This window comes from Anas platyrhynchos, chromosome 2 (assembly GCF_047663525.1).
Source record: "Anas platyrhynchos isolate ZD024472 breed Pekin duck chromosome 2, IASCAAS_PekinDuck_T2T, whole genome shotgun sequence".
In the NCBI taxonomy this organism is placed as follows: domain Eukaryota; kingdom Metazoa; phylum Chordata; class Aves; order Anseriformes; family Anatidae; genus Anas; species Anas platyrhynchos.
In genome coordinates this window covers 127,889,397-127,909,270 of record NC_092588.1, presented here as the reverse complement: position 1 = coordinate 127,909,270, position 19,874 = coordinate 127,889,397, and the positions used below count along the sequence as shown (strand labels likewise).

General features: G+C 35.8%; 1 protein-coding gene across 24 annotated transcripts in view; it reads left to right on the top strand.

The window, feature by feature from the left end:
- Positions 1 to 19,874, top strand: part of HDAC9 (histone deacetylase 9) — a 473,035-nt gene that overhangs the window by 271,824 nt on the left and 181,337 nt on the right. For 21 of the 24 annotated variants that reach the window (XM_038173868.2, XM_072033569.1, XM_072033568.1 and 18 more), the window contains 4 exons: positions 3,511 to 3,633; positions 5,999 to 6,209; positions 6,584 to 6,801; positions 15,206 to 15,475. In XM_038173868.2, coding sequence (XP_038029796.1) covers positions 3,511 to 3,633; positions 5,999 to 6,209; positions 6,584 to 6,801; positions 15,206 to 15,475 — 822 coding nt within the window. Of the gene's footprint in view, positions 1 to 3,510; positions 3,634 to 5,998; positions 6,210 to 6,583; positions 6,802 to 15,205; positions 17,793 to 19,874 lie in introns of those variants that run through there. The other 3 variants (XM_038173877.1, XM_038173876.1, XM_038173875.1) reach the window with 1 other exon arrangement.

Here is a 19,874-nt window from a genome sequence, read left to right as displayed (position 1 = left end):
AAAACAGGTTGCTATGACAGAGCCATTTACCAGTAAAACATGAGTCAATACCGTAAATGATTACACTCCAGTGCATAGACAGAATTAGAGCATTATCAGTAATGAAACAGATTTTTAAAGTCTTTTTGACATATCCATTTGAATAGCTAGACCTCTAAATGGTTTACCTTCTTGAGCAGACAGTCTGGTGAGCAGACATTTACATTTTTTTGAGTGCATAAAGGTGCACTGCAAATGGTACATTTTTGCAGATAATCTTTTACTATCATAGTTCCCCTAATGGTACTTTCAGTACCATTTGTTAAAACACTGGTCTCATTATATGAAACTTGAAAGTTAAACTCGAGATTTTAATTGCGCCTTAGAAATAAAATGCTATTTTTATTAGGCCCACTTCTCTCCAGCAGCATCAAGGTTCACCGCAGTAGCTATTTGTCTCATGTAGCGTGCTGTACATTCTCAGGTCACCTGCTGTGCTGGGGCTAAATCGTACTTGCATGAGAAATGCAAGCAGGATTGATCCCCTGCACAGCCACGTCCCTTGTGTTCAGACGGACAACCTGCCATAGACACAAGAAATTATTAATTTTGGGCATACACAGCCTGGTCAAAAGCCATTGAAGGCAATGACAGACTTCCACATGGTGCCAGTGGGCTCCAGGTAGTTTTCTTTCTCTTTCATTTGCTCATTGGAGAGCAGCATTTTCTAGAATATCACTTTATACAGGAGGCATAAATGACATACATGGCAGGTAAATGTATAGTTGATCTGTGCAAGCCCACAGCGCTGTGTTTGTAATTCTCAGCTCAATATGGTACACTTCACAAGTGGCTAGAGGCAAATTGTCTGCGTTTCTGACCAGCTGGTGAGGTTTGTTTCAACTATACGTGAAGAGAGTCTAATTAGCAAAATAAGAAATAAGAATGTAATAGTGAATATTCAAAGCTATGAAAAAAACTTAGTCTAGCTTCACAATTTACAAGTATTAAAGCCAAACCATTTCCCCTTCCCCATCTAATGTCTAGATCTGCATATAAACATGTGCACACAAAGTTGGTGTTCCTGCTTCTCTGCAGGCACTGGCAGCAAAATAGAAGTACGATAACTAAATATGGGTACTTGTTGATCATCCTGCACTGTTACATTTTGTTATCATACCTCTATTTTAAAAAAGACAGTAAGTATGCTGACAGGCTATTTTAAGCATCAGGGAGCAGGATCCATGGGCCCAGAGAGTATGTATATGGAGGAGCAAGTAAGGCAGTTGTTTTGGGGATAATTTGGGTGCCAGTCCAAACCATCAAGTCTGCACGGAGAAGGAGGACCATGACTTAGCCGTTGTTCTGCAAAGTGACACTGCTGGCAACTCCAGTTTGTGCCACCGTCTCAGGGTATTGTCAACTGTGTAAAGAGAATTTGCAGCTGGGGTCAGGTAATTGTATTGCAGCATGTACTGGACTCTAATCCATGCAGGTGGGCTGCTAAACTTATGTTGGGAGATGAGGTTTTACTGGCATTTAGGCTAATTTTTATTGAAACTATTAAAAAAAAAAGTTACCAAAATGAAAATGATTGATTATTAGAGGTATTAAAAATTTGATAGAAGTAGTCTTAACTAATAAGTTCCTGTTTTCAACATTAACCTCCCATGGTATACATGTATAACATGATTGATTCTGCCTTGTGTAACAGTCATGCCTGATCTTAGTGTGGGAATATGTTTTACTGTCAAAAACACTGTCACAGTTGTGTTAGTTCAAATTGTGGTGGCGTACTGAAAACCAGAAAGGAAACATGCATTTTGAAGTGGCTCTGTGTACATACTGCAGTGGGTACAAATTTGATGATCTTCTAAAAAGCACATCAGAGGTTTCTTTTTCCACTTAAATCATTGTAGTCTTTTTCCACTTAAATCATTGTAGTCTTCCTCCACAGTCTTGACATATTTGGTTTTAATCATAGTCAAAGTTGGATGTTATCAAGGCAAGACACTGTTAGCCAAGATTTAATGTAATATACAAGTGAAGCTTCTTTGTTTCGTATGCTATCTGTTGAGATTCCCTAGGTACCAAAAGAAAATTACAGAGATAGACTTCTACTGTTATTGTCTCAGTGATAGGTCATACCTCCAAACAAACTGTATGAGGAAGGTTATGTTTTGCAATAACATCCTGTGTTTTTGTGCCTAACCACTTTTCATTGATGGTCTGAAGTTGCATTGTATTAGCACAAAGTATTTTACAGAGTTAATTGATATTCCAGGTTTGTCCAGGGGAAAATCTACAGCTCCCCACAACATGCTTGACAAGTTATTATATTTACTTTAGTCAAAGCCCGAGTGTGCAGTATCCCTCTTGGAGGTGGTCTATTATTGGAGTCCCATATGCTTTTTGTTTGGGAAGAAAGCAGTCACTGTGTCATACTGTTACACAGGGTATTCTTTTTCAAGGATGTTGTTCCCTTGGGGACCATATCATGCCAGAGTTCCTAAGTCTAATAAGACCTTTGTAGGTCTTATTGTGTTAAAGTTCTGGGAGGGAAGCAAGAGTTAAACAGAAAATATAATTCAAGCAACTATACTAGACCACATGTTGAAAAACATGACTGTTAAAGTAAAAAGGCAAAGGCATCAAAAAGATTCCTGTTGCGGTAATGCAACTTTTTATGTTTCTTCCCAATGAATCCAAAATGGAAAGACAGAGGGTGATCTTTGTAGAATGTCTGTTTTTACTTGACAGTAATTAAAAATATATCAGCAATTCCACATCCTTGAAAATTATATCACAAGGATTCAAAGCAAGTGTTAAAGATTTTAACTTTAAAGGAGTTAGAAAGGCTGTGAGAGGGTTCACCATCATCATCATCATCAGAGAATGATGGGACACTGTTCTTGTGTATATGCAGAGAGAGAGTATATTTTTTTAAACATCAGATGTGACAATGTGGCTCACTTTCTACCCAAGATTCCCATGTCAATGGAAGTAAATAATGCGCCTGAAACATCCTCATATCACAATATGGGTAAATTAACACATAAACCAGGTAGGATATGTTTCATACCTTACCACAAAACTTTAAGAACCATAGCAATGTAGACATCTAATACATCCATAATCATGACACCTTTGGTTTGGCTAGATAAAGACATTAATTCATTTGGCTAAATTTCTGAATTTAGCCAATGAATTTCTGATAGCGAAATTCACTGAATTTCTAATACTGAGAGTGCAGTTGACAAGAGAAGAGAAGGTCTAAGAATCCTCAAGATTCTGGGATGGAGTAGGAATTTGATTTACTAACCAAGGCATAATCCCAGATGTATTTCAGTTGTTTTCCTAAGGAAGGAAATATCAATAGCTTTTTTACAGGGACAGTACTTATCTGGAACCCCATTGGGATGCAAACCAATGCATGATACATAACTGACTATCAATGCACAATCAGAATAAAATAGCCAAGATAAAAAGCCTCGAGATTATACATACTTTGTTTTTTTCTCTTTATTCCAGCATCTGGTTTCACAGCAACGCCTTTTGATTCAGGATGAATCAGTGAACTTGTTGAGTCTGTACACGTCCCCTTCTCTGCCCAACATTACCTTGGGACTTCCAGCAGTACAAACTCAAATCACTGTAAGTGACCAGTCCAAAGCCTTACTGTCTACTTTTGCTCCCAGAAAGCCTACTTTCTGCCTATTCTCTTTTTTAGCATTTTGGAACATAAGCAATTGATAGTAGGAGACAGACCTTTCTTTGCATTGGGCAACTTCTGAAAATTTAAGGGCACAACTTGAAAGCAGTAGTCATTCTTAATCACAAGTAAGTGCCAGTGTGGAGCTTAGCTAAATATAGGCCATATATATTGCATTTATATCTGCAAATCTGGTAACAGATTTCAGACATGGTGAGAAAAACATGAGGAGACAATTTAGTATAAATGTTCAAATTATATGATCACTCCTACCTGGTAAAGTACAGCACCTGTAACTTTTTATAATGAGATGCTAACAGGAACATAAGCTGGGCTGAAGCGTGGTAGTGGAAGAATCCTGTATTCCTGCAAGTGGGTTTGTTTTATAAGGGGTGTACTATCAATCATATAAATTAAATCTGTGGATATATAAACAACATTTAATGACTAGTTATATTCATATGCCCTTTGTTCAGTCTGTAGCAATCAACTTTATTTAGAGCTCAATGTTAAATTAGTATGTGAAATGTATAAGAAAACAGATACAATATGTATGGAAATCCATGTTGATGGATAAAGATCTTTAGATCTAGCCAAAGTTACAGTAATCTGTAAGTGAAATCTGAGACTCAGTAAAATAACTGAAAACTTTGCTACCGGTCAAAACTTTTCCTTCCTGATTTCCTGTAAAAATGTAAAAATTCTAATATAATTATATTATGGTTCTATACAACACTGTATAAATTCTGAAGAAATTTTAGCAATTCATATTTGACAGAACATGAATTGGTAAAATAGAAATATTCTAGATTTCCAGAATATAAAAAGCATATATATGTACAGTCTACTATGGTTTATTAGAAGTACTACTTAATTCCAGTGCTAAACTTAGTTGCAGGTTAAAGTTTCATGTCATTTTATGGCTTTTACATTTCATTTCATGTCTCACCAATAGCATATCATTGCAGTCCAACATTTTAACGTTAGATAGAACTTTGTGTGTAAAATTGTGCAAGCTTTAAATCACTGCTCTTAAAGTCTTTCATGAAATATTTATAAGCAAGTTATTGTTTTTAAGGGATGGAAAACTTGACCTGAACATGAAAAGTAGTGCTTACTTTTCCAGACTATATCATCAAAAATTTCCTAGCTATTTCACATAAATATAACTAGCTTCAAATAAATTTTATAACGTTGAAAAAGGAAATGAAAACATCTTTAATTTTCTCACTCAAATGATGAGAACTTTTGATGTTACCAGCTTGCACCAAATATTACTTTTGGCATTTGAAAAAATAAAGGGGTTAATTTATGCATGTATTGTTTATGTCTGTTACCAGACTAAGTAGTTGCAAATTGAATGTAAAGTTTATTTAGGTGTTTGTTTTTCAGGGAAGGATAATGAGAGAGGGTAAAGTAAGCATACACCCCCCAAAAATTTGTGTAAACTTTGGTTTGCCTTGTTACAATATGCGAAATTCAGATTATCAGAGAGATGTTTTTTTACCGTGACATACCATAAGTGAGCAAGCCTCAACACACTTATTTCTGTTAATTATTCTAACTGTAAAAATTACTACTCAAGCTTGACTACCCTTGAAATACATTTTGTTAAAACTAGATTTTTATTAGGAACAAAGAAATCTAAAGTATATTTGCAATCCTGAATGGCCAAAGTTTACAAAAAGCTTGAAATCAATAACTGTGCAATTTATAAGGGTACTTTAAAAGGCCACACACACACAACAGCTCTTGATAATTCAGTAGACCAGAGTTTAACTGTACACATTTACTTTGCAAATGGTAAAAGTTTTGAGCTGTCCTTCAGGGAGTCAGGGAATGCTCCAGGAAAAGTAATAGCTTACCACTACTACAGGTAATTATTTTGTTTTGCTGATTGGCTTGCTGTCTGATGGAAAGTTATGTGAAAACCAAGCCTTGCCTATTCCAAGCTCAGTGGAAACTATTTCCTCTGATTCCCTTTTTTCCTCTGCACGAGGCTGGGAAAGGCCTTTAGGAATTTTAAGGATAGGTCCCGTCTTTTCATTAATAATGTTCTGACTAGTAGTTCCTTGTGCTTTGGCTTTTATTACCGAATTTTTCCAAGTGCTTTAGTTATTTAGTTTCTTGCAGTGCTACATTTAACAGGCTTCTTCCCCCTCCCTTTTCATCTCAGAATCAACGTGTAAGAGAGGGATTTTAACTACTTTTTCTGCATTTAGAAAACATACCGTAAGACAAGTGGAAATAGCCAGAAAATGGCCAGGTGAATGAAAAACAGTTACGAGTGTCATTGTTTTTTGACAGGCTTCATCATCATTCAAAGAAAAGCAGAAGGGAGAGACCCAGACGCTCAGACAAGGAGTGGCCTTGGCTGGACAGTATGGGGGGAGCATTCCTCCTTCTTCAGCTCATCCTCATGTTGCTTTGGAGGGAAAGCCAAATAGCAGCCACCAGGCTCTCTTGCAACATCTGTTACTGAAAGAACAAATGAGACAGCAAAAACTTCTTGTGACTGGTAATGATCAAAGCTTCAACACAACAATCATTTTAGATATTTTTAATGACATTTGTATTCTGACTGTTGTGAAAAGTAGAAGGGTGGGAGAGAAAAGCATAGATTATTTTTTTCCCACGTTAGTGATTCTGCTTGAGTTCGTTAGCCTGAAAGAATTCTGTGATTACAGAAAAGAGAAAATGATTACTTCATCACATTCTTTTGCAGCTGCTGAATTTCCCAGCATGGCTAGGCATGTGGTACACGTCCCACTGCATCAGTGCTAATGCTAAGTTCTGCAACATACACCACTCTTCTTACTGAGAGATTTCTCTTCTATTAGAACCAGTAGTTTGTTTTTCTTTACACTGGAGTGAAATGTCACTCTTTTGCAGGAGCAGTTCCTCTTCATCCACAGTCTCCTTTAGCAGCGAAGGAAAGAGTCTCACCCGGCATAAGAGCTGCCCACAAACTGCCTCGTCACAGGCCACTGAATCGAACCCAGTCAGCTCCTCTTCCTCAAAGTACTTTGGCCCAGCTGGTCATCCAGCAGCAACATCAACAGTTTTTGGAGAAGCAGAAACAGTACCAGCAACAGATCCACATGAATAAGGTGAGTTCCCAAAGTAAGGAATTTCTAATGAACATGAATGTTGAAAACTAATAAGGAACATAATAGATGCCAGTGCCATGTGGTAGATGAGAATAGACAGGTTCTTGCAGGATTACCTTGCTTATGCATAGTTAGTGTATGTTTATATAGGTCTTCATTTTCAGCTTTTGATATGCTTGTTGACACCAATAAGAATACAGTTCAATGAAATAGGTATCAAAGCATCTTTCAGGTTTATTTACAGATGCTTTTCTGCCAAATGGTAAATTATGCCATAAAAATTACTGGCTGTCTATCCAGCTTTTTTATTATTTGTCATTTCCAGTTTCAGAAATCATTCAGTTCAGCTGCCTTTGAATCATATTTTAAGTTCATTTGTTGTGGAATATTATGTGGAATAAATATATAACTCATTTAAAGTCAACCAGCTGATGAAATTGATCTTTTTTGTGTTAGAAATGTATTGACAATCTGAATAAATTTGTAATCATCTTTTATCAAATCAGCTTCTTCAATGTAAATTCATGAATAACATAATGGTTTGTTAGCTATATGATAAAAAAAAATGCCAGTGAAGGAGAAAGAGAAGAATTTGCTATTACTAATATCAGATACAAGTTGAACTGTGTCCCTGTTTCCCTGTATAGTAACACATTTTTCTGAGGAGAAAGAAAGAAGAAAAGGGACCATTCACTAATAAACAAAGTACAGCAATATCTAGGTAGATTTATCAGGGGCTAATGCTTCTACAACAAATGTGATGCCGTTCCCTGCTCTAAAATGAAGATATTCAAGTAATTAAATGCTTTTATCTGAAGAACATTTTTCTTCACTTACTGCATAGCCTTCCAAAAGTTGTTTGTTGGAGCTCCTTGAATAATTCAAATATCACACATCTTTACTTCTCTTGTTTTGTTTAAGTTATGTGATAACTATATAGAAGAGCTAATGGCAAAGAAGAAAAGATGAAAAGCAGGGTATTTGGTCTTTGTACCTATGTGAAAAGAAAAAAAAAGTCAGTCCATCTTACAAGGGTGAACTTCCCAGGAGGTACTGATTCTTTGGAATCTACTAAGAATTCCCAACAAAATTAGAAACAAACCTAGAGTTTAAGTACATAGTTTGTACAGTGGTTTGGTTATTAAATCTTGTCTTAATTAGAAAAAATGAAGACCAGAAAACTTCAAAGTTCAGAGCTGATCCTTGCATGTTAACCCCTCTCAGCTTGGGTGTTTTGATTACTCAACTAGGACTCCAGTTGGCTTTTCTTTGAGTATGCATTCCATATGTTTAATCAAGATGGCATATCTTGTAGCCTCAGGTTTTGAAAATATTTCACCTGCCCTCAACTGTTTGAAAAGAATCTTTACTAGTAAAGTACTGAGTCTTTATGCTGTTTGTGGGTATCCACTGCAAACTGATCAGTTACTGTTCATGCATTCTTCACAAAGCAAAGAACCACATTGACATGTTTGTGTTAGGTCACACTTATTTGCATACATTCTGCCATAGCATTTGGGGATATGCACTGGGACTTACAGACAAAACAATTGCTTCTCTTAAAACTTAATGAACCTAGCTTTTATTCTCTACAGTATAGGCTATATGCGAATGTAGGTAGTAGAAATTTATCTTTATCCCAGGGTCTTTAGCTTACTTCCTTTGCCCAGATAGCTCAGTCTCCCTTATCTCTACTCCCCAAGCAGCTAGCTTTCATCAGGAGCACAGTAACTCATCAGAGCAGCAGACACCTAAGGAGGGATAGGATCATGCTGCATCCACAGAAGCAGTGGATTATGTGAGGATGTGGGTGGTTTATCAGACTTTTTTTTACTGTCTGTAGTGAAGAGGTTTTTTTACCATACTATTCCCAGAAGAACCGTTCTGATGAATACCACTGAAAATGACCGTGCTCCAATCATACATCTGTCTTCTGCAAGTATATGGAAAGCCAGGTGTTCTCTTATGTAATTAACAGAATAAATGTGATTTTTAAAAACTGGCATTTAATGGTAGCCATTATTGAAGGAAGTGAGAAATGATCAAATGAGGGAGTGGCTGTTAAGTACTGAATTTAAAATTATATTTTTTAACCCTTTAAATTTAAAGGTTTGGATTGAACATCTGTGCTGGCATAAGGTTTTTTAACTCCACCAGCAGGATGGGATATACTTTGTTCTTACCTTACCTTACCTTTATTTGCAGTTTTTTGTTCGTTATTTAAGCTAACAGCTTTGTGTGGCTTTTACAATCAAACTTAAACGCTGCAAAAGAGGTTTACCTGAACCGTAGAATGAGATGTTCTACACCATGTAGCAAAGACATCTTTGCGTTTCTTAGGACAAGTCTGAGCATGTATCAGGTGAATACATGTATTTATTTTCCACTCCTCTTTCCTCACTGTTCTGAACATAGGCCATATAATGAAACACATATCTGCACAGATATGTAATTCCCTCCTTTTCAGTCTTGAAAAAATGTTTTAATTAGGAGTACTCAAACATTCTCTTAAAAAAAATTGGTTAGAAAGATGAGAACCATTTTAAGCTGACAGGACTATGAAATCCCAATTGATCAAGAGTTTAGAACAAGTTAATACATTCTATTTAATTTCCATTTCTTTTTCCTTTTCCCCCTTATGTTTAGGACTCTGTAAGTACTTAAGGCTGTCATATATTGCAACTGAACCAGCTATTTGAATTTTTGCCTTGAAATGGGATGATATGGCATGTGTCAGCAATCCCTGAAAAGTGATTTTGGTCAGATCTTCTTGGTGGACAAATAGGCAAATCTTGCTATAACAGCAAAAAGAGGAAGAAAGCAACAGTTTCTCCCCACCCCATAGATCTTTTATTTATCTTGTGTTAAAAAGTGATTTCTTTTCTTTGATAAAAGAATATACTTCAGCAGCAAGTGCTTCAAGCCTGTGTTGTTGTGAGGGTGATAACAAGCAAAATCTGACATAGGTCAGAGGTAAAGAATTCCCCTGGATCATTTCCATTCTGAAAAGAAACAAATCATTGCCAAGAGGTGTGCCTCTGTCCTTAATAACAAAGAGAAGATCCCCTATGGATTATTTCTGGTCAGCTGTCATATGCCAGGCTTTTGATGTGGGAAATGGTATACGTCTGCACTGAAGCCTGACATTTATACCTGCGGGATCTAGTATGCTGACCTTCTAAAAACATGCTGCAAAAGTCGACATCACATCCAAAAATAGGTAGAAACGCTCGTCCCAGCTTTCTGGAGAAAAAATGATAATGAATGTGCAGTAACCTGAACTCCTCTTGTCTTTGGGAAGCTCGACTTTGCTGTTGTCAGCTTTAATACACTTCAGTTCAACTGACAGCTTATTTCCTCATAAGGCCCTTTGATCACTATTGTAGAACTTCATTCTGCTCAATAAAGGGAGTCCAAAGTCTGAAACTTCCAGCTAAAATTATTGCAGTTGAGTACTGAAAAACTGCTACTACAATAAAAATCCTAAAATCTTGTTTTTATTTATGCATATCTGTATCTAAAAAGCTTTTATGCTGCCACTTGCAGGAAAAAAAAAAAAAAGATTTTGAGATAACACAAGTGCAAAACCAATAGAGTAAGTCTGAGTTCTAGAAAATCAGAAATTTTAATGTAAACAGCATGTGAACAAAGCCCTCTACCTTTAAAAGGTGGGATTTGGGGTTGTTTTTTCTTTTTTGTTCTCTTTTTGTTTTCTTTGTTGTTGTTTTTTTTTTTTTTTAAAAAAAAAAGAAAACCAACTGTGTATTATGGATAAAATCCTGCCCCTGCTAAAGCTAAACTAACACTGTCTTCACTGGGACCAAGATTTCATTTGATCAGTGAATTAACTTCATCCACTTCAAATGAACTCCACAAGTGTTCTTTAAAAAATGTGGTGATAGCATTTTGACTATACACAATTATTTGTCAATGGTAGAGTCCTCCTTTATATTGGAGTAATGAAAGTTAAAATAGTGGGCCAGTTTTCAATGTGCACTAAAGTGCAGAAGCAGTATGGACAATGTTAAAGGTTAAATAAGGAGTGCCTGAATTTCAGTTTTCATTCCAGGGTATTAACAGGTTTAAAGCATCTTTGTATAAACAGTGACTGGGCAAGACTGTGAAGTAAAAAGCAGATGATAAAAAATTTATAAGTTAAAGGTCAATAGTGCTTTAGAAGGTTAGCATAACTGACCAATGTCTGTTAATAAAAAATGAAAAATAATACGGAGGTTTCTATTGATTAGTTAACAGAAAAATTAAGATTATTTATCATCAATAGGAATATTGAAAAGAGACAGTTAACCACAGATTCATCATTCACTCATCTGATACTTAATGAAATAAGAAAGACTGTTTTGATCAGATTCAACTTGAATAAATTAGTTTCATTAGTTTCATTAAATAGATTATAACTTAAGATTTGGCTTTCCATCTTACCTTTCTGACTAGAATCTTCTGAAAGTGAGAGAGGTAGCACGCCTCTTCTTTCAAATATTGCTTATAGTGGGGGATTATGTGGACAAGACTGCAGCAACAATTAGAAATGCCCAGAGAATTTTCTCCTTTCTTGAGAACTAATGTTTAAGACATAATTCAGAAAAATGATCTTGAAGGTTTAAATGCATCCCTTAGGAATGTACTGCATGGGTAACAAAACAGTAAGCAGGTGCCAAGTCATTTTAGTATGCCTAACAGCTTACATAGCTGGTCAATGTAATCTGATAGCTACAGCACAGAAGGAGAAAAAGTGTTTTCCATAAGTATGTAAATGAGTTCCTAGAAACGACAGCCATTTATTTAAAAAGAACAATTAATCAATGAAAGACATGTATGTGGTGGGTGCATCAGAATTTTGTGCTTTGTCTCTTTGTAAACACATTTTATTTAAAATATTCCATTTTACAAGAGCTTGTTATTACAGAGGAGACAAAGAAAGTGGCTGCAACTAAAGGCCCTGTAAAGTGGTTGTTGCAGTGTCCAGATTATTTGTGCTTTGTCTTCCATTTTTCAGTACAGCCAAGAAAGTTTGATTGTTTTTGATGTCTTTTTTTGGACTCTTGCAGTTATACAATGGAGCTGATGTCTGTAAATGCTTCCTCTCCTGCTGCCACTATTTACTTTGGCACATGAATATCCCTTACAGTTTAATTTCCTGAAAATAAAAGGGGAAAAAATATAGGTTACATTAGAAAGAAGCCATTTTTTGAGTAACTCTTTTACTTGGAATACCAATTACAAGAATGTGTATTGCTTCAAGAAGAACAATATGTACAACTAATTTATTCATTAAATATAAACCACTCTTTAGTTATTATTTTTAAACATAGTCTTACTAAAGCTCAGATTAAGCAATCACATTCTCAGAATGAAAAAATGTACATTAAAACCAGGAAAAAGATCTTCATGTATCTACAGATAAATTCAGAATGAAAAAAATAAAAAATAAATGTGAGTGGAGATTTAAAGAGAAAGATTTAAATGTTAAGTGTAAGCAGAAGGATCCAGCTGCATTGTGAAAGAACTTGAGCAGTGTTCCATTCAGGGTTTACTCTCTGCTTTAGGCAGAGATGTAAGATAGAAATATTGATCCTAAATTGTTATCTTTTCATGTCTCCAGATATGTAATTTTCTGCAGTAGTGCTAGGAGTATACATAGTATTATATGGTATAAAAGAAGATGTTTCTGACTTAGGAGAATTGAACAGTCTCCTGATAACGATATTAATGTAATTACTAGGATAAGATGGGGCTGTCTTTAAAAACCACATTAACAACTGTGAAAGCATGGTGGTGATATGGCTTAGCAGACTGAGCAGCAGGAGCGTTTCTTCAGGTTTTGCCCCCAACGTGGTCCACCCATTTTGTCAGGCTCAGTCATGTGAGAGGACATGATTCCAGTGCTTCCTTACCTATGGCTTAGTTTCGTTCTCAATTCTGCCACCAAGTCACAATGTAAAGGATGCTTTTAATAAGACTTTGCATGAAAGATGACAATATTTATGTACTTTGTAAATTTTATTGTAAAAAAAAAAAAAAAAAAGAGGGAAAAAAACCCACCAACAACAAAACAATTCCACTGAGTTTTAAAAGATTTGTTTAGCTCCTCCTGTCACCATAGTCTGGAGCAAATCTCCTCCTGACTTCCATGGTGTGGGAGCAGGTGCCAAGACAGGCACACTGCAAATTGAAATGCATGCAAATACCACACGATTCTTCACAGTTCCCTTGTATGTGCTTGTATCTCCCTGCTGATTGCATGCAAAAAGCATTTGCAGTGTTCCACATATAGATTATATACTGCAGGTCATCATGTGTTACATCAGAAAGCTCAGCAGCACTGAAGATCTGTGCCATACAGCAGCATGAAGAAGAGCCTGACATTAAAGTGAAAAAATAAATAAAAATAAAAGGATAACAGTAATGAGCTAAATATGTCTTAACTTCACTGTGAGCATGCAGTCCTTTTCTGTTGGCTTTCCATCGAGAATAACCCACGTGATGTCAAGTAACTGGCACATGGGATGCTTTACAGATGGATCAGCACTAGTGACTCTCCTGGCTGTATGTGATTATCTGTCGCACAGATGTTTCAGCTTGTACTTGCTTACTGGCCAGCCAGCCTTCCCTTTTTCTTTTTGCTTGAGGAATGGACAGGGATCACATGCAGATGTTTAAGTAAGCAATGGAGTAGTATACCCAATCTGAATATATGCAGTGAGCTTCAGTGCCTTCCTGGTTGGTGTCATCCCCCAGCAAACAACTGGAAAAGATTTATGGGTTTCATCTTATAAATTGTCAAGATTCTTCTTAATAAAAGGAGAAACTTTGCATTAGTTGCAGTAATGAAAACTCCTCAGCTCAGAGCATGCCACCTGCAGCATGAGGGATACATGTGTTGTGATTTTGCTGTTTCCAGAGCAATGAAAAGGGATTTTTGTTTCTTTCTTTTTAGTAAACCATTATGTTCCCGTTACCCCCACCCCACCCAAAAAAATAAAAATGAAGGTTTGCTGTGATTACAGCCTGTAGACTTCCACTGTGGATTTTTTTTCTCCATTGATGTGAGGTGTATGTGTCAGAGCATCACTGGGACAGCAAAAACAAATCGTTCAGGTATCATTGCTAACTTTGTGTGAGTTTCTTGAGTCCAGCTGTAGCTTCTTGATCATAGTTCACATGACAATGCTGCCCTTCCCTGGGGTGACATTCTTCTATATGCATAAGTGAGCAGAATGAAAGAACTAGACCAGGGTCAATTGTAACAAAATATCTGTACTGAAGCCATACAGTAACTCAGCATATAAACCCAGCAAAAACTCAGTTTGAAAGACTTGATATCTGTGGAAGGGGCAGACAGATGGGAGAAGGGAGGAAGGTAAAGTGTTTTGTTCTTCTAAGTATATTTGGCCTTGGTGATACAAATCAGTATTTGCGTAAAATCAAGTGGGCCAGCTGAATAAATGGTAATTACTCATTTGGTCATGCAGATACTTACTTATCTGTCTGATTTATGCCTCTTCCAACGAGGCTTCTTTATTATTTATTATTATTATTATTATTATTATTTTATTATTATTTCCAGTTTGGCTTTTGGATTACATTTGGATTTTTTTTTTTGGAATATATTTGTGACATCTTAAACAAGAAAGCATAAAGAATAAACTATATTTGGTTATGACACTCAGGCATCTGACATTTCAGTAAAGCTTTACAGTAGCAGTTAATGGTGTAAAAACAGTATTGCCTGGGTAGCTGTGGTATATTGTCACTGCTGAAACAAGGACACCTGTACCATACATGACAAAAGCTGCAGTCCTTCCAGTCAGGGACAGGCATCCTTGTTGCCTCCCTGTGCCAAAGGAGAGGTGACTGACACCATCTGTTTGTCACTGCTCCTGTGTGGATCTTCATGCAGCAATTGATAGAGAAGCCACTGTGAGCATTCCTTAATTTGCTTGTAGCAAAATATTAACCAAGATACTAATTTTCTTCTCTCTTAAAGAGTTCCTTTATTATTTTATGTTGGGAAAAATTAACTGTAATATGTATTTATATAAATTTACCAATTTTTTGTTTCAGAAAAAGTATGAAGGGAGACTAATTGCTTTTGATTACCAGCTGCAACAATGCAACAGACATGTAGTAATGTTTTAATTAGTCCGCCTTATTTTTAGTTAGCATTACCGTATAGCACTCGTTACATAAATGATATTTTCAACTGCAGAATAACAAGTGACCTTTCACTTAGGAATGTTGGTTCTTTTTTTCACCTGTAAATTAATGTTTTAGTGATGCATCGTTGTTGCAGAAGCTGTAATTTTGTTGGTGCAAATCAGGTGATTCCCAGTGTTTGGCATCGGTAAAAAGAGTCAGTAACCATTCCCCCTCCTTCTCTTTCCAGATGCTCTCTAAGTCCATTGAGCAGCTAAAGCAGCCTGGCAGTCACCTGGAGGAAGCTGAAGAAGAGCTTCATGGAGACCACTCGATGCAGGAGGAGCGAGCTGCCGCTAGCGGTGCCGGCATTAGGGCTGAGAGCAGCAGTGCTGGTGTGGATGACAGAATAGGACAGCAGGTTGGGGCTGTGAAGGTCAAAGAGGAGCCACCGGACAGTGATGAGGATATTCAAACCCAGCAAATGGAATCTGGGGAGCAAGCTGCTTTTATGCAACAGGTAATAGGCAAAGATTTAGCTCCAGGATTTGTAATTAAGGTTATTATCTGAACATCATGTGCATTTTTTTAGCCATTGATAAGCGATTGTGTTTTGATTCACTGATCTAGCAAATCCTGATTTACCATTCAAATAATTTAACAAAGGAAGAGGTGTTGTATGCACATTTAAAGACATAGTGGAGCTCATCCTTATGGCCACTAATGGAGAAAATACCTGTTGCAGTCAATTGCTCTACATAACTGCATAATAGACGATAGAATTTGTATTAACCCAGGATTACATTACTCTTAGTGCAAGAGAACTCGTTATCACCTAGCTTGTTGAGATCAGCTACTGCTGGAATTAGTTTCCAGACCTGATTGATGAAACATTCTTCTCTGATTTTGAATCCTCTGACTTTTGCTTTCAGCTATCTGTATATAATGTATCATAATGTAGTCTTGAACACTGTTAACAATAGGGTATTTTTTCCCCCAGTAGACAGGTACTGACTGCTATATAAGCGGTCCCAGGCTGGAGTACAAATTGTAAGTTAGAGAAGTGCACAAGAAGGATGTAAAGATGCCAGGCAAGGCACTGTTTAAATATTGCATTGTTTCCAGTTTTTGCACTGCCTAATTTTTCATTTTGTTGTATTTGATGATACTGTCTGCAGAGACATTCTTAAATGAAGCAGATGCAAATACTGTCAAGAAGGAAAACACAGCATTGGGTTTCAATCAGATACTACGGTATTGCAGGAAAAGCACAGAACTGTTATCATTATTGTCTGATATCCAATCACTTGTTTATTTTTTTAAATAAAGACTAATCATACAATATGGCATTAACTTTATTATTAGGTCTTAAGGACAAATCCTAAAATAAGGTCAGTGTAAAAATGCCAACTCAGCAGGAGGAAACTTCAAATTATGACAGTATTTTACAAACGCTGAAGAGCAAAGCACATTTGTGCAGTCTGTGCTTTCAGAGAGCTGGTGTCCCTTTTGTTGCTATAAAATCAGACGGAGCAGTGCTGGATGCAATGGCAGGCACTGTTTATTTAAGTCAAGACTTTGTCAGGTCCCTGCTGTTCTCCTGCAGAAAAGTGATTCTGAGAGGGGGAGCAGGAAATGCCTTATGGAAACAGGAAGCCCAAGTGATTCATGTGCTGAGGAATGTAAGGCAGGGGGAAACGGGGTAGTGTTCTCTCTGTTTTTAAAGGCGCTCTATGAATTGATTTATTGTCAAAGAAAATAACAAAGCGAGTAGGGAAATTGTTAAGGAAGCTTTCCAGTGAAACATTTCCTTCATATTCCCTTTTGATATGTTTACCTTGTTTTATAGGTTTACTTTTGTTAAGCTAGTTAAAGATTCATTGTATTAAGATCCCCTTTAATATGGATAATCCCAAACTGACCTGGAATCCTTGTCAGTTTTTTTTCTATTAAAAATATTTATATTTCTAAAGCTAAGGTATTTTAAGGTGCAGTATCCTGTTTCAAAAGAGATAGCTGTTTTGCCAAATGTAGAAATTGTTCTGAAATGTTATTAGCATGTGTTGTTTACATTATGCTCTAATACTATTAAATCTCTTACAAAATGTTGCAACTTATAAAGATACATTATCCTTTTTCCTAGAAGATCTCCAAACAAACGACTAAATAGCTGCTATATAATGAAAGGCCTCCCAAACCATAAAGATCATCTTAGATAGGAATGATATATTAATTAATTGACAAAATATAGGTTATTTTTATTTGTGCTTTATATTTGAACATAAATCTTTCACCGTCTTGGATGAAAAATCACATTCACATTCAAAAAGTGAAGTATATAAAAATGAAATTTTATGTTTTTCCCATTCCATAAAGTTTTAATTTTCTTTGAAACCTAACTTCGGCTTCATCAAAAGGGATAGTGCATCTTTTAAAATACATTTTATTTGGGGAGAAACTTGCAATGAGAAGATTTTTGTACAATATCATTTCAAAAACATGTATTCACAAAGGACAGAAGATATTTTTATAATGTCATTCAGGTGAGAAACCACAATACATTAGTGGGCTTTAATTTCAGAATCTTTCAAATTTGGATAAAATTAAAATAGAGAAACTACCTGGAACCAGTGAAAAGGAAAACTGGGTTTAAAAAAACAGAGATTTCTAATTGATAATTGTCTCTAACATTTTAAATCTACTGTATTTATTATAATTTACACCTTTAGAGGTGATCTCTTGTTTTGTGTTGTAAATATATTCTGTTTGTATGTTCCCTTTTTTTGCCTTCTGATATAAGTCTCTTCCTTTCTCAAATAAAGTTTTTTTTTAAAAGATCCCCTTTCAGATATCTGACTTTGTGTAAAGTTGATAACTTAGTTGTGCTTTTGCTTTGTATAACCAAATATGTTTGCTACACATTGTTGAAACAATTGAAGCTTTCAGGAGCAAGGTTTTTATTACACTATTCTTACAATGATTACACAAAGTCTTCCTTTTAGTCTCTTGTTTTATCCTACATCAGCCATTATAAATTCTAGTGAATGTGGAAATAGTTATCGATGCATGCTCATTTTCCCATCATGGCATTTGTCTTGAACATGTGATCATATGTAGTATCATATTGAAAAGGGAAAGTCAAGTTTATTTGCCCCTAATTATCCAAAATCTGGACAAACTTAAATAATTTCTATGACCATAAAAATGTTGAAACCGAGTTTATAATCACCTTTTTGAGACTCCTCAAGACCATTTCAAACTAGAATCCATCTGTAAATAGAGTGGTTAAAAGGGAATCCACAAACTTGATGACTTTCAAGCAACTGTGGGAGAAAGTGAAGTCCTACAGCAGAGAAAAAGCTAATCACTTCCTTAAAGACATTAAATGCTTTACTGCTTGGTGACATTTCCTGAATTTTACTTCAGATCTGCCGAGAAAAACATTTTGTACTACATAACTATCTGTGTTGCTAAAGTACATGAATATTACTATCAAAAGAGTACGGAAAATCATTGCCTTCAAACTTCTTCAACTGTTCATTTAAATAGGAAAAGCTTTTAGCTGCTTTGATTCTGGTAGAATTTTAACTAAAATGTAATGTTTTCAGGAACCTAAGGATGTGAGAAAAAATATTTTCATAATTCAAATGTAATTATTTAAGTGATCCAACAGCAAAGTAATGTTTTATCAGTAATACATTAAAAAACTGGTAAGAAAATAAAGTTTCAGCTTAAGAAATCTTAAGTAGCATTAACAGAATAACAATATACTGCTTGCCCTGTCAATTATGTATTTTGAATCTTGTGCCTGCAAGCAGATCTTGCTTTTGACAGTGATTTTACCGAGATGCCATTTGTTTAAATACTCATGTCAAAATTAGAAGAACAGTCTTAAATGCTTTCAGTTGACAGCATTCCTGGTTTGGAGGCTACACCTACATTTTTTTCTAAATTATTTGTTTACCACACATCAAAGCACCCATAATGTAAAAAACAATCAAAATGTAATATAATCCATAGGCCTTTTTTTTTCTCCAGGATTAATGTGCATTTCTTTTATTTTTATTTTTTTGAACATTAGCTGCTTAGTCTGTCCTGTTGTCCATAAAAATAAAGCCAGTTTGTAGATGCCAGTTTAGACATAATTACTACAAAACAAGGGAAAATGCTTCATAATATTTATAACCTCAATAAAATATGGGTTACTGGATGTTAGCCTTTTTCATCTTCTGATGTTAACAAAAGAGGATTAAAAGTTGAATGCCTCTGCAAAACAGGAGGACTCTAGACACTACCACTACTCCTCCTCTCTATTCAGCAATTCATTCATGCACCATCTTCATTCCATCTATGTTATCATCAAGATCACTAAGACTTCTGTATGTTATTTAAGCTAACTATACCCTGTTTTTGTCTTCACTGGCATTCTGAGGTATTATCTATAAACATTAGTTCCAAGCACCAATCTAAAAATGTTTACTTATTTCTCCCCCTTATGAATACTTCACAATTTGAAACCAAAATTAGCTAAGGCAATTTCCTTCTTGTATTCTGTCCCACTAGCAGCATGTCCTACTTATCCACTTAAGAGATGTTTGTTTGCTTTTCATTTATTTGTTTAGTTTCTGATTTCCTTATGCAGTTCCCATCAGCTGGGTGGTAGCAGTGCTTCTGTACCTGGTTTCTCAACAGAAGAATATAGCGTAAAACATTATATGCTAAATTACTGTTCAGGCAAACAAAATGCAAGTATCGTAATTTTATCTTCTGCATTGCTCTAGTGGAATCCTGTTCATTTTTTTGTGGCATTTTATCACTGCAACTGATAGACTCCGTGCTTTACATTTAGTAGCTTTTGCACTTTGCATTTTTTTCCCTCTTTTAACTCAGCCTACTTTAGAATTAGAATAAAAAGGAAG